The sequence below is a fragment of the Musca autumnalis genome, unplaced genomic scaffold (assembly GCF_047663935.1).
Source record: "Musca autumnalis isolate F117 unplaced genomic scaffold, ASM4766393v1 scaffold_2, whole genome shotgun sequence".
NCBI classification, from domain to species: domain Eukaryota; kingdom Metazoa; phylum Arthropoda; class Insecta; order Diptera; family Muscidae; genus Musca; species Musca autumnalis.
The window spans coordinates 207,685,496-207,704,463 of NW_027411755.1; the positions used below are offsets into that span (position 1 = coordinate 207,685,496).

General features: G+C 38.0%; 2 protein-coding genes across 2 annotated transcripts; one reads left to right on the forward strand and one right to left on the reverse strand.

Moving 5' to 3' along the window:
• The first annotated feature begins 2,348 nt into the window (after nucleotides 1-2,348).
• On the forward strand, nucleotides 2,349-6,821 carry Sf3b1 (splicing factor 3b subunit 1). The gene is made up of 4 exons (XM_073970715.1): nucleotides 2,349-2,569; nucleotides 2,633-2,901; nucleotides 2,963-3,346; nucleotides 3,407-6,821. The coding sequence occupies exons 1-4, from the start codon at nucleotides 2,542-2,544 to the stop codon at nucleotides 6,677-6,679; spliced, it is 3,954 nt and encodes a 1,317-aa protein (XP_073826816.1). The 5' UTR covers nucleotides 2,349-2,541; the 3' UTR covers nucleotides 6,680-6,821.
• Nucleotides 6,822-15,892: 9,071 nt separating this feature from the next.
• Nucleotides 15,893-17,578, reverse strand: Ipk2 (Inositol phosphate kinase 2). Its single transcript, XM_073970693.1, has one exon. It carries the CDS (start codon nucleotides 17,402-17,404, stop codon nucleotides 16,373-16,375), a length of 1,032 nt encoding a protein of 343 aa, XP_073826794.1. The 5' UTR covers nucleotides 17,405-17,578; the 3' UTR covers nucleotides 15,893-16,372.
• Between the last annotated feature and the right edge of the window lie 1,390 nt (nucleotides 17,579-18,968).

Sequence of the window (18,968 nt, forward strand, 5' to 3'; positions counted from 1 at the left end):
GTATTTTTATTTAGCGTTGCTAAACGAGCAAAGACCAGAAAAAAAACGGACGTGATGAGTGGCCGGTTGACATCATTGATAGGGGTGTTGCCATTGATAGATCGGTCAGCTGACAGTTACTGGTTATTGGGCGCGTATCGTAATTGGTAAAATACAACTCTATCATGCGTAAATTCAGCAAGGGAATGAGCCAAAAGGAAAATAAATAAACAGGAAAATTGTGGGAAAACGCCTGAGAAATCTCATGCCGGCGCCTGTGTTGGCAGTATTTAAAGAGAAAAGTCAAGGAATTCGCCATTATTGTCAAGCGTCGCCTGTAGTAGTCTACACCAAGTGTTACCAATACTAGATTAAAACACATTTAAACCCAGTTTAATACAAAGTGAAGAGCAGTTTATTGGTGGCATATTTTGTTCAAAATTTTGCCTTGTGTGATTTAAGTCAGGTGTATGCAAACAGATATGTGAGTTTTTTTGTGAGGGGAAAATAAAAAAAAAATGAAATTTACAAGTAGTATTTTCTTTGATTTTAAAGATTATACCAGCCACCCAAAGCAAAAACTGGCCTCTTCGGGAATAATTCCAGGGGGTCAGCTGTATTTTTTTTTTCCGTCTGGAAGCCAAATCCGATATTGGGTGTCAGTGGTGTCAAAATATAACCTCTATATCTGGCCAAAACCGTGCAGAAATCACTCACGCTGTCCTGAAATGAGAATAAAAAGTCAATAAGTATTGTGAAACCCAGGTAACGATTTGATTATTAATATACTAACCGGATAAAAGGCTCCTAGTCGTGAAGCATTAAATCGGATTAATTGCCACCAAGAAACTCGCGCTTAAACACCAAGACACAATCCGAAAATCCAAATAGAAATGATGAAAAAATTGAAATTTATGATGAGGATGCGTGCAACATTTTATTCTTGGACCTTATAAACTACAGTAATTAAATATTGACATTAACATTATAAATGTCAATATTTAATTACTGTAGTTTATAAGGTCCAAGAATAAAATGTTGCACGCATCCTCATCATAAATTTCAATTTTTTCATCATTTCTATTTGGATTTTCGGATTGTGTCTTGGTGTTTAAGATTTACTTAATCGAAATTAACTCTAAAACCTTAAATTTATTCTTGATCTTATATATTAAACCTAGTATAAGTTGTGTTGTCCTATTTAGTAGAATGTGTAAAAATTAGTATATGATCCCCTATTGTAAGGGTTATTAACGCCGTATAATTCTTTTATTTCGCAAGAGTAGGATTACACTGTTACAAGTGAACTTTTAGATTCAGATGAATATGTAATTTGGGACCAATAATGGAGAGGTCCAATTAACCCTTAAGAGAGCTCTTTTAGGAAGGTTTAGTTTAATTTATTTTTCTATAGTATATGGCTATATTTGCCTTATTCCGTTCGCTTTGTGTGATGTAATCTGAGGAAATGGCTTGCAGATATTTTATAACCGGTGTTAGTGATTCCCCCGTACCTTTTGATGTGTGCTTGTCCAATAGGATTAAGAGAATGACTTTGTCAATAAAGTATCTTAATGTTTAAAATTTTAAGGAAAATCTAATATGTTGAGCTAAATTTGTTTGTGAGAGTGGGAGTTAAGGTAATGTTATAGGGAGGTAAGTTTGTGTGGGAAACGGGGCCCTTTTGAATTAAGTATTTGTTTAACATGGAACTAAAGGGTCATGGTTGGGCGGGCTCAGTGTGGGGGCAGTTTCCATCAAGCTCCCGTGTCATAGGTGTATGTAGTGTTTGTGATCGTTTTGTTTTGTGTTTGTTTTGATCGACTTCACCAATTTTGATTGTTCTTCCCCGTCGTGCTAGTGGTGGCAGGGTTGAGAACCCCCTGAAGGTGGCCATCGACTGAGCTAGGTGAACCCCACCATAGCGCCACTGTCGGCGGAACGTAACATTTTCTGTGAACTTCTTGTGCAAAATGTCAAGAAAAGCATTGACATTTACGCCATTTTCATCTCCAAATTAATGGTGTTGACAACTTAATGATAATATCGATAGCAATCGATATTATAAAATATTATATCGAATATATCTAATGTTGGGTATATCGATGGTTTGCCAGCTCTAGCACACGGTCCAACAAAACTGACAGTCATCGAGGTCTATTTCGTTAATATCAAAGTCTGGCTGAACAATTACTTTCCTAATCACTAAATTATACCTAAAATGTTGTATTTCAATCATTTTTAGCTAACAAAAAGTTTTTATTTGCCAGAAAATTGCCGTAAAAGTACGTTGACTGTCAGTTTTGTTGGACCGTATGTACTATGCTTAATGTTGTGAATATCAATGGTTTGTAAGCTCTAATTTTGGCAGTCAATACATGTCCTGTCATGTGTAAACGCAGGGTAAACAATACTTGTTATCGATAATCGTTCTATCTACAAGACATGGCAACTCTATGTAATCGTTTACAATCGTTTTAATGCTGTCTGCCAATTGATTAAACAGCACTGGTGGAAAATTGTTAAAAATTTAACTTAACCATTGTTTTTATTAACAAAATAATGGATAATATACCTAGGACACACGAAGGTAAGTCTGATTGTTATGTTTTGCTACCGAATAAGCAAACATTTCTTTCGTTTCCTCCCACAGATATTGAGGCACAGATTGCCGACATACAGTCGAAGAAAAAAGAGGTGCAGAAAAACGCCAACGATGGAGTGAGCCTCTTGGCTGCTGGAAATTTTTATGATACCGAATTCTATGATGATGGAGGAAAAGGCAAGAGTCGTTATGAAGGTTATAACACCTCCATTGCAGCCAATGACGATGCTGATGAGGACGAAGATGAAGGATTGCCGGTGCAACAAAAACGTGTTGCCTATACGGCGCCCAAATCGGTGATGAAGGATATAATGCAGGTGAGCTCAGCTAAACTAATATATTTAAAATGAAAATAATAAATGTGTGTTTCTTTTACAGAGCACCGAAGATGTGGATCCATTGGCTGATCGTCGCCGTCCCACAATAGCTGATAGAGAGGATGAATACAAGCAAAAACGTCGCCGCATTATTATTTCACCAGAACGTGCTGATCCCTTTGCCGATGGTGGTAAAACACCTGATGTAGGTTCCCGAACCTATACGGATATTATGAAGGAACAAATGTTAAAGGGTGAGGAGAGTGAATTGCGACGAAAAATTATGGAAAAATCCAAGGATGGCACCTTGTTGAAGACAGTGCCAGATCCACCAAAAGAAGGTGGTCGTAAGCGAGGTCGTTGGGATCAAACTGTAAGTGACAGTTTCGTGCCGGCCAAGGTGGCGGCAACACCAAGCAGCGCTGCAACACCCACATGGGAAGAGGTAAGTAGGACATGGAAATTGTTTAAAAATAATGTAATGGCTAAATGTGTTGTTTTGCAGAAAACCCCTGCAGATCACCGTTGGGATGAAACACCTGCCCACAAGACTGGAAGTGAAACCCCCGGAGCCACTCCAGGCCTGGGTACACGCATGTGGGATGCCACTCCAGCCCATAGTATGACTCCGGGTCATGAAACTCCCGGCCATGAAAAGTCGGTAAGACGTAATCGTTGGGATGAAACTCCAAAAACAGAAAGAGAAACTCCTGGCCACAGTGGTTGGGCAGAAACACCAAAACCAGATAGAGGTATTAGTGATAATGTAGTGGTAGAATCTACTCCTGGAGCATCTAAACGAAGATCTAGATGGGATGAGACACCATCAAATGCCACACCAACCGCTATGACACCTAGCATGACTCCCAGTATGACGCCACATGCTACTCCAGGACATGCCACACCATTGTTAACACCTGGGGGATCGACACCAATTGGTGTAAAGGCAATGGCTATGCAAACACCAACACCTGGCGCCCTTGCCGCCATGACACCAGAACAGCTGCAAGCCTATCGTTGGGAAAAGGAAATCGATGAACGTAATAGACCCTTTACTGATGAAGAATTGGATCAAATGTTTCCACCTGGTTATAAGATTTTACCACCACCTGCTGGTTATGTGCCATTGAGGACTCCAGGACGTAAACTAATGGCCACTCCAACACCAATTGCTGGCACCCCTGCTGGATTCTTTATTCAAGTGGAAGATAAAAACGCAAAATTTATGGATAATCAACCAAAGGGACAGAATTTGCCATTTATGAAGCCGGAGGATGCCCAATATTTCGATAAATTGTTGGTAGATGTGGATGAGGATACGTTGTCACCAGAAGAAATTAAGGAACGAAAGATTATGAAATTGCTTTTGACCATTAAGAACGGTTCACCACCCATGCGTAAATCGGCTTTGAGGCAAATCACTGATAAAGCGCGGGAATTTGGTGCAGGTCCCTTGTTTAATCAAATCCTGCCCTTGCTTATGTCACCCACTCTGGAAGATCAGGAACGTCATTTACTGGTCAAAGTTATTGATCGTGTTTTGTATAAACTGGATGATTTGGTGCGTCCTTATGTGCACAAAATTTTGGTCGTTATTGAACCCTTGCTCATCGATGAAGATTACTATGCCCGTGTGGAGGGTCGTGAGATTATTTCCAATCTTGCTAAAGCTGCTGGTTTGGCAACTATGATTTCCACTATGCGTCCCGATATTGACAACATTGATGAATATGTGCGTAATACAACGGCAAGAGCCTTTGCAGTAGTTGCCTCTGCTTTGGGTATACCCTCGCTATTGCCTTTCTTAAAGGCTGTATGTAAATCCAAGAAATCTTGGCAGGCTCGTCACACTGGTATTAAAATTGTCCAACAAATTGCAATTCTTATGGGCTGTGCAATTTTGCCTCACTTGAAGGCATTGGTGGAAATTATTGAACATGGTTTGGTGGATGAACAGCAGAAGGTGCGCACCATTACCGCCTTGGCTATTGCTGCTTTGGCCGAAGCTGCCACTCCTTATGGTATCGAATCATTCGATTCTGTCCTCAAACCCTTGTGGAAGGGTATTCGTACCCATCGTGGTAAAGGTTTGGCTGCTTTCTTGAAAGCTATTGGTTATTTGATTCCCTTGATGGACGCTGAATATGCCAACTACTATACACGTGAAGTAATGTTGATTTTGATTCGTGAATTCCAGTCGCCAGATGAAGAAATGAAGAAAATCGTCTTAAAGGTAGTGAAGCAGTGTTGTGCGACTGATGGTGTGGAAGCCCAATACATTAAAGAGGAAATCTTGCCTCATTTCTTTAAATTCTTTTGGAATCACAGAATGGCTTTGGATCGTCGTAACTATAGGCAGTTGGTTGATACAACTGTGGAAATTGCCAACAAAGTGGGAGCATCGGAAATAATCAATCGCATTGTTGATGACTTGAAGGATGAAAATGAACAGTACCGTAAAATGGTAATGGAAACTATCGAGAAAATCATGGGTAATTTGGGTGCCGCTGATATTGATTCTCGGCTGGAGGAACAGCTTATTGATGGTATTCTTTATGCGTTCCAAGAACAAACTACTGAGGATGTGGTTATGCTAAATGGTTTCGGTACGATTGTCAATCAATTGGGCAAGAGGGTGAAACCCTATTTGCCGCAGATATGTGGTACCATTCTATGGCGTTTGAACAACAAGTCGGCCAAGGTTCGTCAGCAGGCAGCTGATTTGATTTCCCGCATTGCTGTTGTCATGAAAACGTGCCAGGAAGAAAAGCTCATGGGTCATTTGGGTGTGGTACTCTATGAATATCTAGGAGAAGAGTACCCTGAGGTATTGGGTAGCATTTTGGGAGCTCTCAAGGCCATTGTCAATGTTATTGGTATGACTAAAATGACACCACCCATTAAAGATCTTCTGCCCAGACTTACACCAATTCTCAAAAATCGCCACGAAAAGGTCCAGGAGAATTGTATTGATTTGGTTGGTCGCATTGCCGATAGAGGTCCAGAATATGTTTCAGCACGTGAATGGATGCGTATTTGTTTTGAGTTACTGGAATTGCTAAAGGCCCACAAGAAAGCTATTCGTCGTGCCACGGTCAACACATTTGGTTATATTGCCAAGGCAATTGGTCCCCATGATGTTTTGGCGACGCTGCTTAATAACCTCAAGGTACAGGAACGTCAAAATCGTGTCTGCACCACAGTTGCCATTGCCATTGTTGCAGAAACTTGTCGACCCTTCACCGTTTTACCCGCCCTTATGAATGAGTATCGTGTTCCCGAGTTGAATGTTCAAAATGGTGTACTCAAGTCGTTGTCTTTCCTTTTCGAATACATCGGTGAAATGGGTAAAGATTACATCTACGCTGTATGTCCCCTACTAGAAGATGCTCTTATGGATCGTGATTTGGTACATCGTCAAACTGCGTGTGCAGCAATCAAACATATGTCTTTGGGCGTATACGGTTTTGGCTGTGAAGATGCCTTGGTCCATTTGCTCAATTATGTATGGCCCAATATCTTTGAAACTTCACCACATTTGGTACAAGCTTTTATGGATGCTGTTGAAGGGTTGCGTGTCTCTTTGGGACCCATTAAAATATTGCAATACACATTGCAGGGACTATTTCATCCGGCTCGCAAAGTACGCGATGTCTATTGGAAAATTTACAATTCACTTTATATTGGTGGACAAGATGCTCTTATTGCTGGCTATCCACGTATCACAAATGACCCGAAGAATCAATATGAACGTTATGAATTAGATTATACGCTATAAAATTTATAAGATGTTTCATTTTCCTTCTAGACATAAGCTTTAACTTTTAATGGATGTTTCATTGAAATTCTACTTTACACATAATTTTAAATACATAAATGTGGACAATGAGAATATTAAAAAATATATATTGGGACACAAAGAATGTGAAGGAAGGATATATTTATTTGAAAGAGGTAAGGAAAAAATACATACTAATTTACTTAGCTATCCCATTACAGAACAGCCGAACTAAGAAAATATGTCCATTCCTATCTGTTTGTTGCTTCGCTTTCTGGAATACCGAGCCTTTTCATCTCGTCATCAACTTGTTTGCTCCATCGAAGCTTTGGCCTGCCAATTCTACGTGCAGCGCCATGTGGCCCGTATTTATACGCCTTTTTAGCGGGTTCATCATCGCTCATTCTTATGATATGGAGTAGCCAACGCAATCGTTGCATCTCGATACGTTTATCTATACTGATGTCGGTGTATAGCAGATGTAGCTCGTGGTTCATACGACGTCGATATTAACCGTCAACGTAGATTGGTTCATAGATCTTTCGAAGAATTTTTCTCGCAAACACGCCAAGCACTGCCTTATCTGCTTGCGCAAGAACCCACGCTTCGGAACCATACATCAGCACGGGTAGTATCAGTGTTTTGTAAAGGGTTATTTTGTTCGACGAGATGTGACTTTGTTTCTAAACTGCTTACTTAAGCCAAAGTAGCATCTGTTGGCCAATACAATTCTTCTTTTTATTTCACAACTGATGTTGTTTGTTGTGTTTACGGTGCCGAGGTAGACGACGTTTTTACTACCTTAAAATTATAGGAGCCAACTTCAACAGTTGTTCAGAGCTCTATGGACGCATTGCGTGTCGACACCATTAACATGGCCTTCTCGCCGTTTACCGCAAGAACCACTTTAGCAGATTCCCTTTCGACTTTTGTAAAGGTATCAGTTGTTTCCTTTACGGATCGACCCATGATGTCGATGTCGTCGGCATAAGTAACAGGAAAAAATATAAAAATTATTTGAAGGTTCAGGATTTTTAGGTATGTGTGACAGGACATTCCACTGAAGTATATGTCACGGAACCTCTAACGGTTATTGACTGGGGCAAAATAAAGTACGAGTATTTGGTGCAGGCCACCGTGGTGCAATGGTATGCACACCCGCCTTGCACGCTGAAGGTCGTGGGTTCGATTCCCCGGCCAGTCAACATCAAACACTTTTCAACGGTGGCAAAATACTTCTCAGTAATGTTGGCGACATTTTCTGAGTATTTTCAGCCTTGTACAACTTCTCTACAAAAGTGGTGTCTTAGACACGCCGTTCGGACTCGGCAATAAACAGTAGGTCCCATATCATTGAGCTAACATGATCGGGGTGCACTCATATGAGATATGAGAGAAGTCTCCCCTGTCCCGCCTGGAATGTTTGTGGAACAATTATATTTATTTGGTGCAGGCACTTTATTTAATCAAATCTTCCTCCTTGCATATATCCCCAACATTTGAAGACCAGGAACGTGGTTTAATTGATTGTGGATTTGTTTTAGCAAAAGCTTATGTATAAGGACGCGGGGCAATTGCGTGGAAGATAGGTTGACCAAAAATCATGAATGTTAAAAATGTTGTATAGCTTTACGTAAAGCAATTTTAAAGGTTTTTAGTTGATTTTATGTATATCCAATATTGCTCCAAGATTGAAATTTTGATCAGAGTTGGATGTTTAGAATTATATACAAAAGTTTTTTAGCCGAATTCTCCAACAGAATTGAAGCAATAACTAAAAAATCTTTAAAATGAAATGATTTTCAATTTCAATTCAATTTCAATTCAATTTATTTTCATAAATGGGAACCTAGCCCATAGGGCCAAGAGCGGTTCCAAAAGCTACAAAACATACACTACTCCAAAAGCTTAAATCTAACAATAAATTTAATTTGATAGTCTTAAAATTCATTAACAGGATGTAATTAAAGAAAATATGAAGATCTATTATTTATTTATGTAATTTTAATGCATCTGTTGCTAATGGGCCATTTATGCTATAATACAAAATATAGTATGTAAAGGAAATATGGCTGGGGAGCCGATACCACTAATCGTGAGATTAATTTAGTTACGTTATCAGGTTTATTTACTATGTAATACATTATCTGGCCACGAAGGCTTCTGTATTACGAATAATGAACAATAAAGTAAAAAAAAAATAATGAAATAAAATAAAAATGAATATTTCCCATATAAGTTCAGTCCCATTAAAAAAAGTCTTGTATTATTGTAAAGAAAATAATATTATTTCAAGTTCATAAAGACACCAAAACTTTACCATTTTACCAGAAGTGATACAAACTACTACTCATAGACTCCGAATCCAATTCGAAGTACTGTTTGAGACTGCGCAAAAACATGGTTGAAAATGGCTTCTCGAACACCCCTTAAACTACACTTATGTTGAACTTTTGTGAGGGATGTACACGAAGATGCTGCTCCAAATAGACCCTCTTAGTACTTGATATATGTCCGTCTTGGAGTAATTTTAGGATTTTCAAAGTTATAATTGAAATTTTGTTTTGGAGGAGTTAATCGATATACATATGTAATCCATATTCGAACCTAATCTATGTCTCGAAAAAATCGATTTGGACTTTCGAGAGTTACTGTGTGCAAGAAAACATTTGGAAACATTTTGAAGTCTTGTGGCGGAAGTGCACAAAGGAGTGGACCGATATGACATAAAGTTTGGTCAATCATAAATAAGGACAAAGTATACATTTGAAATTTCCAAAAACAGTAGGCTTACATGGATATTTAAACAGAAACGTTGACACTTCAATATATGTAATACACGTATGCATCATCTTATTTCCGTAAAAGCTACTTGTTTTTAAAAACATCTGGAATTTAAATATTAACCGTTGTATTACAAACCCAAAACCATATAAATGAATCAATTTAAAGAGTTATTGCACTCTTTAAGGTCCAATTAACGTTTATTCAAGTTTTAATAACTTGAATACGTTAATGCGTACGTACGAATGTATACATATAAGATATTTTTAAAACTTAGTTTTGTATTACAAATGTGTGTACAGACAAGAACAGCAGCCCAGGCATATATGGAAGCGGCGGAGGCAGCATCAATGATGCCTTTGCCTCTGTTTCGTAAACTAAGTTTTAAAAATATCTTATATGTATACATTCGTACGTACGCATTAACGTATTCAAGTTATTAAAACTTGAATAAACGTTAATTGGACCTTAAAGAGTGCAATAACTCTTTAAATTGATTCATTTATATGGTTTTGGGTTTGTAATACAACGGTTAATATTTAAATTCCAGATGTTTTTAAAAACAAGTAGCTTTTACGGAAATAAGATGATGCATACGTGTATTACATATATTGAAGTGTCAACGTTTCTGTTTAAATATCCATGTAAGCCTACTGTTTTTGGAAATTTCAAATGTATACTTTGTCCTTATTTATGATTGACCAAACTTTATGTCATATCGGTCCACTCCTTTGTGCACTTCCGCCACAAGACTTCAAAATGTTTCCAAATGTTTTCTTGCACACAGTAACTCTCGAAAGTCCAAATCGATTTTTTCGAGACATAGATTAGGTTCGAATATGGATTACATATGTATATCGATTAACTCCTCCAAAACAAAATTTCAATTATAACTTTGAAAATCCTAAAATTACTCCAAGACGGACATATATCAAGTACTAAGAGGGTCTATTTGGAGCAGCATCTTCGTGTACATCCCTCACAAAAGTTCAACATAAGTGTAGTTTAAGGGGTGTTCGAGAAGCCATTTTCAACCATGTTTTTGCGCAGTCTCAAACAGTACTTCGAATTGGATTCGGAGTCTATGAGTAGTAGTTTGTATCACTTCTGGTAAAATGGTAAAGTTTTGGTGTCTTTATGAACTTGAAATAATATTATTTTCTTTACAATAATACAAGACTTTTTTTAATGGGACTGAACTTATATGGGAAATATTCATTTTTATTTTATTTCATTATTTTTTTTTTACTTTATTGTTCATTATTCGTAATACAGAAGCCTTCGTGGCCAGATAATGTATTACATAGTAAATAAACCTGATAACGTAACTAAATTAATCTCACGATTAGTGGTATCGGCTCCCCAGCCATATTTCCTTTACATACTATATTTTGTATTATAGCATAAATGGCCCATTAGCAACAGATGCATTAAAATTACATAAATAAATAATAGATCTTCATATTTTCTTTAATTACATCCTGTTAATGAATTTTAAGACTATCAAATTAAATTTATTGTTAGATTTAAGCTTTTGGAGTAGTGTATGTTTTGTAGCTTTTGGAACCGCTCTTGGCCCTATGGGCTAGGTTCCCATTTATGAAAATAAATTGAATTGAAATTGAATTGAAATTGAAAATCATTTCATTTTAAAGATTTTTTAGTTATTGCTTCAATTCTGTGTTACATTCATTCAGCCATCATGTATAACAGCTTCGTTATTGTTTTCGGTATTTGTTATTATGGTTTAGGCTCACACTGTGACTAAGCGTGTTTATGTTTTTTTTTTGTATTAAAAAGAAAATCAGGCAGATTACGACAGAGAGTATGAAAATTGAAGACATATCGCACATTTACTCAAAGAGTGACACATCTCGAAAAATCAAGTTTCGAGAAAAACGCGTTTTAAGTTGGCGATTGAAATTTGACTTCCCAATTTAAAAAGATTATTACACTAAAACTAAAATAACTACTTGGATCATATTTTACAAGCAGATAGCCAGATATCAGTGCTAAATTTCTGTGCATGATTTGAAGTGTTTTAGTGCTTCATAAACTCAAAAAACGTTTGTTTGAATTATGCGAAACTCGTATTAAAAACTCGTCGAGTTTTAGAGATATCAGCATGAAAATTTGACACAAGATAAAGTAAAAGTCGCAGAAAAAATAGAAATTGCTAACTCAGAAAACGCATTTTTTGAGTTATGTCACTCTTTGAGTAAATGAGCGATATGTATCGGCTTTTTGAAAGTTTATATCGAGAGGTAAACTAATTAGAAGGAAAGTTTGCATCTGGAGGTAAAAAAGCGGACAATATTTTCGTTTTTTTTTTTTTTTTTGAAATATTCTGGTCTAGTAACTTTAAATATAACATGATTTAATAAATGTTAATAAATCACATAAATCCTCATAAAGAAGGTTAACCCGGAAAAAAGCTATAATAGGAACAGCCTATATGATTCCTTGTAATCTCTCCATTTTACGAATTGTTACAATCGATGGGATTAGCAAATGAGCGTGATGAGCTTCGACGTATCAACCCCAATGACCCCAGAGTCAGGGAGCTGACACTGGAAGTTAACAGGCTGGTCGGCGAGCATAAGCGGAACAAATGGTTAAATCATCTGAAGAGCTGCAACATTGGAGCCGGTATAGGTGAATTGTGGGCAACGGTTAAGTCACTCTCGAACCCTGGAAGAAGGGAAGATAGGACCTCAGTCACGTTTGGCGACGTTAACGTTGACTGACCCGAAGAGGTGCGCAAGTAATTTCAATCGACAGTTTGTCGAGCATCCCGAGAGTGACAGGGCGAAGAGAAGAGTATTACGTCTCATCAGATCTCTTCCAGCCGAGGATGAACCACCACAATTTACAATGGATGATGTTGCCAATGCCATCAGGAACGCTAAATCATCCAAAGCGTTGGGCCCTGATGGAATCTCCATGGTAATGTTGAAGCAGCTGGATGAGCCGGGAGTCGAGTATCTCACCAAAGTCTTCAACTTGTCGCTAGCCACCATTATTGTTCCGAAGTCTGGAAAATGGGCAGGGTGGTCCCACTAAGGAAGCCAGCAAAAGTGAATCGTTCAGACCGATTTCGCCTTTGTCGCCCGTAGCAAAGACACTTGAGGCCTTGATCCTCCCCAGTATCAGAAATAGCTATCAAGTTGCCGATCATCAACATGGATTCCGTAAGCAGCACAGCACGACAGCGCTACACGCCATTACCACATATATCTGTAAAGGACTCAACCAGAGACGGCCGTGCGATAGAACAGTGATGGTGGCACTTGACTTATCAAAAGCCTTTGATACAGTCAGGCACTCCACGCTGTTTGAGGACATTGAGCAGACAACCCTCCGGCCAAGCTTGAAACGTTGGATAGTCAACTATATGTGTGGACGCCAGTCGTACGTGGAATTCAGGAATAAGAAGTCCAAACCCCGTAGAGTGAAACAGGGAGTTCCCCAAGGTGGGGTGATATCTCCGGAACTGTTTAACCTCTACCTCTCCTGTATTCCACCCCCTCCAGACGGCATTGAGTTCGTGACGTATGCGGATGATTGCACGATCCTGGCGTCGGGTACCTATCCTGATGACATCTGTGAGAGACTGAACAACAATTTAACCGATCTTACCAGCTTTTTCCATTCGAGGAATATGCAGATTTCCCCCACAAAATCTACAGCCACTCTGTTCACCACATGGACAGCGCAGTTTGGAGGTGAGTTGAATGTCGTGGTCGACCCCTAAAATTTTAGGGGTCACATTCGACACTACATTCACGTCGTGCGCACACGCCACAGCTATCTGCGACAAGTTGAAAAGTAGGAACAAGGTCCTCAAGTCCCTGGCCGGCAGCACTTGGGGTGCAGATAAAGAAACCTTGTTGGCCACGTATAACGCGATAGGTCGGTCTGTGGTAAGCTATGCGGCTCCAGTCTGGTCCCCGAGATTGTGTGATTCGAACTGGAAAAAGATTCAAACTTGCCAGAACGCCGCCCTGAGAACAGCGACAGGGTGCCTCCTCAAATCTTCAGTGGACCATCTACATGAGGAGGCAAAAATTCTTCCTGTAAAGCTACACAATGAGATGCTTTCGTTGCAGTAACTGCTTGGATGTTATCGTGTGAGCCATCCCAATCACCATCTTGTGGGTAGGCCCGGCCCATTCAGGGAGATCAGGAAGGATATCCATGCTCTAGAGGGAGAGGTCCAACGATACAGGAGAGAACCCCTAGATCAACAAGCATATCATTGAATAGCATTCACACGGACGCAGTTGCCAAGGCCTTAAGCAATTATAGTGTGAATAAAGTACTCGGAGTACATCCTCCATCTATCGCAGCTGAGGAGCGTCAGCTGCCACGACAAACCAGAGTAGTTTTGGCTCAACTACGCTCGGGATATTGCAGTGGCCTAAATTCTTATTGGGCGGAAATCGATCGCGCCGTGCAAGACATATGCCCAGTATGCGGCATGGGCCCGCACGACACACAACACCTTTTTAACTGCCCCGCCAAACCTACCTATCTAACTCCAGTGCATCTGTGGCTACATCCCATCGAAGCAGCCACTTTTCTGGAACTGGAGATAGACCCAGAACCAGATTGAACAGAGGAACGAACAAATAAACATAACAAAAAACACTGTTACAACAACAACAACGAATTGTTACTACGATAACAGTTATTCCTGTATGATATCGGTTCTTGCTGTTCTGGAACAGACCAAATGTCTTGGGGGAAAATTGCATTTTTATTTCTGATACATTTAGTTGCATTTTCGATTAACAATGCATGAGAGTGTAACTGAAAAATTTACGAATTTTAAAAACTACAAAGAATCTGACGGTACGGAAGTCGGTGATGTGTGAAAGTTAATTGGGTCCAATCATGCCTCTACTCGGTGATAAAGGTGGCAAACTATCGATAGTCCGATTATCGTCTTGATTGTAGTTTTATGGGCCGATTCCGTACAGCGAGGCGAGTCATGTCGCGTCGTCTATCGTCTCTGTGACAAAATTTAAAAAATGCACTACGTACAGCGATAGAAAATAATCGTCGATAACAAGTTATTTTTATTTTATTTTTATTCGTTAGTAAAAATGTACGGCGACAGCTTATTTGTTGTCGCTGGAAAATGAACATTTCGGCGACAAAATTTGACGACGTCTGGCGATATTGCCATACGGAATCGAAAAATTGCATTTGGCAAGGCGACACGACTCGCCTCGCTGTACGGAATCGGCCCATTAAAACAAACATTACTTCTCCCACCAAAACATGTTGTTTGTGTTATCTGTCGCGAATTATTTAAAAAATTTCATTGGAGTCCGATATAAACAAAGCTTTACGACAACGACAATAGTCGTACTATCGATAGTTTGCCAGCTCTACTCGGTGATATCTAATGAGCAATTAACCTGGGGTTAGCTGTTCAGTTAGGGTGTATTTATATACTTTACATTAATTTTCAATTTGTAAATCAAAAGCATTTCGACATTAAAACAAAATGAGTCATTGTTGTTGTTTAGATTTTACAAATGATTACCATTGGAAGATAAACAAATATAAGTACATATCTATGCATATATTTACACTTTTCATTAATATTAACATAGTTGTTTAATTTGTTCCAATTTCAAGGTTGATAATTTCAATTATTCCTCCTCTATCTATCTCTAACCTATAAAAAAGTAGTTATTGAATTTGTTTAAACAAAATTAATTATTTGTATATACAAGTAAAGATAGAGATATTTATATCTTGAGACAAGTACACTGATAGGAATTATTTTATAATAGTAACAATGGTGAGATAACGGTAGTTACGGGGAAGCAAAAAATATATTATGGATAAGCGTGTTTTACGAGTGCGTAAATGGGATTGTATTTGAACTCAATTGTGTTAAGCTAAAAGCTGATATAAGTGATATAGTTTATAGATACTCATTGGTCATAAATTCTTGAGAATAAATGGGTTCTAGGGATTGAATGACTGAAGAGAATTGTGTTAAGCTAAGTGATTTAATTTATAGATACTCATTGTTCATAAATTCTTGAGAATGAATGGGTTCTAGGGATTGAATGACTGAAGAGCCTACTTTTAAATTCTTGTTGTGTACTAGTTTTCCTATTTGTATCGATTCGAACTTGAAGCAATAGTAATGATGCCCTCTTTGCACACTAAATGCCCGGCGTTTAAATCCAGACCAGACAACATCACATTTTTCAGCGTAAGGCAGATGACATTTTCTGTAAAACTTCTTTCCAAGTAATGCCGTTTATAGACCACCGCGAACAATGTTTTCTATGTAGCAGCAGATGATGCCCCTTTAACCCTGGCCTTGCCGGAATAACAACTGCTGCCATTTAAAATCCACTTAAATGTATTGGAAATTTTGTAATTAAAATTGCTTTTCACTTCTTATGATTTCTTCATAAATTTATTGTTTCAACTTTTGTTTGTTTTGTTTTCTTCCACATATGTTTTATCGTGGATAATTTGTGACATAAAATACATATTTATAAATCTATAATACGTTATGAAAGAGAAAAAAGTTCAATGTACTTTGGATACTACCAGTCTGACAGACAGGAAGGCAGGCCGGCGAGCGAGCGAATGATAACCATTACTCGGCTGAGTTAATGCACTGTGAATAAATGAACGTCTTCTTTACTGATGATGGGTTAATGATGGATGCGACGACGGCGACGTTGGTGGGTTGGGGTGGTATAGTGGGGCACCTCCACTACTTCCCCCCGCTCTAAAATATTACATACATATCACTAAAATTTGTGTACTGGATTGGGTCATTTATACACACAATTGGTGTTTTGTTTTGGCTTAGACAATCATAAATTTGTGTTATACTTGGTTGCTGTTGTTGTTGTTTTCTTTTTTGTATTATCGTTTCAACATATCCTCTAGTATTGCAATAAGACTCTCCAAACCAAACAGATAATTCATATCCAACGAATTATTTGTAGACGGAAATACATGTGCGAAATCAATCATTTTAACCTTAACATAACGTTCGAGACAGGTGCACTTGGCCGCCTTGTCTATGAGTAACTGTAGATTAGGAAGCTGGTGGGGTGGTGGCGAGGGATAACAGCTATCATCCAAGTTATCAACAACTTCACAAATGTGCATGCCATTTCCATTTGGTATGAGTTTTTCGGATTTTTGGCACGCTGTACACCTTTCTTGCTGTTGTCCATTGGTGGTTTGCAGTCTTTTTTGTAGAGCCACAAAATCATAGGCTATTAGTAGAGAGCTTGCATAGAAATGGAAATATTTTTGTTCCCGAAACCATTCACGTATGTCATACAACTGACGCAGTAGTTCTTCTATAAGGGATTGACACACCATTTCCTCGGCATTTAGGAACATTCTCAAGGCTCCACGCAAACCATCAGGATCCAACTTTTTGCCATAATCACGATCATATTTTTTATAACCACTGTCTGTGTCTGTATAAACTTGAAAACCAGGCAAACAAATACCCAACACTTGTTTACAACGCGCATACTTCTCTTCTTCCACTTTACATTTGTGTGGGGAGGCCAGGGGATCCCATGTGCGTTTGCCAACTTTTATGTCCATAATACATGGTTTCTGCATACCATGTGTTAAGTCTTCCAATTGGAAGAAGGTGTGCTCCTTACCATTAACTTCCAGTCTTATTTTCTTGTAAAATTTGGGTATAAAGTTTTGTAACTTTTGTAGTTGGGGGTCATTGGTATTTTGTAGATTTTCATAGAAACTCAACTCCCTTGCCCCGCATTCGGGTTTGCCAAACGGTTTGAGCACACATCCAATGGTCTCGTCCTTAAGCATACCCAAGGCAGCTGTATTGTTGGTAAATAGATGACCCGCCACTTGTGTTTCCAGAACGGAAATTCCCTTAGGCAATTGTGGTTGATTTTGGTACATTATCAGTTCGTCTCGTTACCGCTGACCAGCACTAGTGACGAAATTAATGAAGCCGTTTTTGTTTTATTCCGTTTAACTTTGCAATGATTCACACAGACACCATGCGCTGAATTGTATTTATTTTTTTCGTGTTGTGTATTAGCGGGCGACTCAATGCAAAAAACCCAATCGATAACACTTTAATAAATGAAGAGAGTATAAACATCGATAAGTGCATTATGGTCGATAACGATATACACTACCGGTTGCACAAACAGTGATGCCAGATTTGCCAATTTATCGGCATTTTGACGACTTTTTCACATACAATTTGCGTTTTGTGTGAATATTGCGATTGGTCTTCTGAAAGACAACTATACATAGATCTATCACCTTATTATACTACGTTTATATATAACCGAATTTAATAAAGCCACTTGGTTTTAAATGTCAATTCCATTGTGTATACATCAAAAAATTCTCATAAAGATTAACCCGAAAAAAACTCTAAAATAGAAACAGGCTATTAATTAACCTCTTAAAACTATATGGCCCGTTCTTACATCTTGTCTTTAAAGTCCATTTAAGTTATACCTTACTTTAAGAAAATTAAAGAATAAAGTTCGCATTACCAGGGATTTGTTAATACATCTTCCATTTAATATAAATGTTAAATTTTGTAAAAATATGGCAATATCAAGCAAAAAAGTCTGTATACATAAAATTTACTCAAATCTGATTGCTTGATTTGAATTTGCAGACAATTTGATCTTGCTTTTGGTGCGGCATACTCTCGGGCGTAGTTTAAATTTTAAAAGGAACACAAAATTCCTTTTTATTTATCTGACACTTATTATTAAAGGAAACATTTAAGAACAAAAAACGGGTTATCTGTCCGATACCGGTAAAAATTTATCTACAGAAAGGATGTAATAATGGGCCTATTTGTATTAATTTTGTTTAAAGGGTCACACCTTGTAGTGCAGCTCAAAAACCAGTAAGGAAAGGATCAAAGTCGGGCGGGGCCGACTATATGATACCCTACACCACTGTAAATATGTTAAATATAAATCGGAGCTATATCCAGATCTAAACCGATTTTGATATAATTTGGCACATTTATTTCCAGACCGAATCCAGTCACACATTCCAAATATCATTGAAATCGGACTTATATAGCGTGTTCGGTACAGAAAATACATGTAATCGGCCGAAAATATATATGGGAGCTATATCCAAATCTGAACCGATTTCTATATAATTTGGCACATTTATTTTTTTTTTATTTTTTATTTAAATTTATTCATTTCAAAGCCAAGCCAAATGGCCATATATGGCTAGTATACTACAATCAATACATAGTTTGAAAAGATTAAATAACGTATAATAATATAGATAAAAATATTAAATTGAATAAAAAATACATTTTTAGACTCCAACAATTTAAATACAATTTAATGTATGAATAACTAAAAATTTAAATGACAACTACTCTAACTGTAAATTTCATTATAAAAATGTTACTAATTAATAAATTCATTTATGCCATGTTCATACTAGAATTTGAATCACGTAGTTCGTTCTC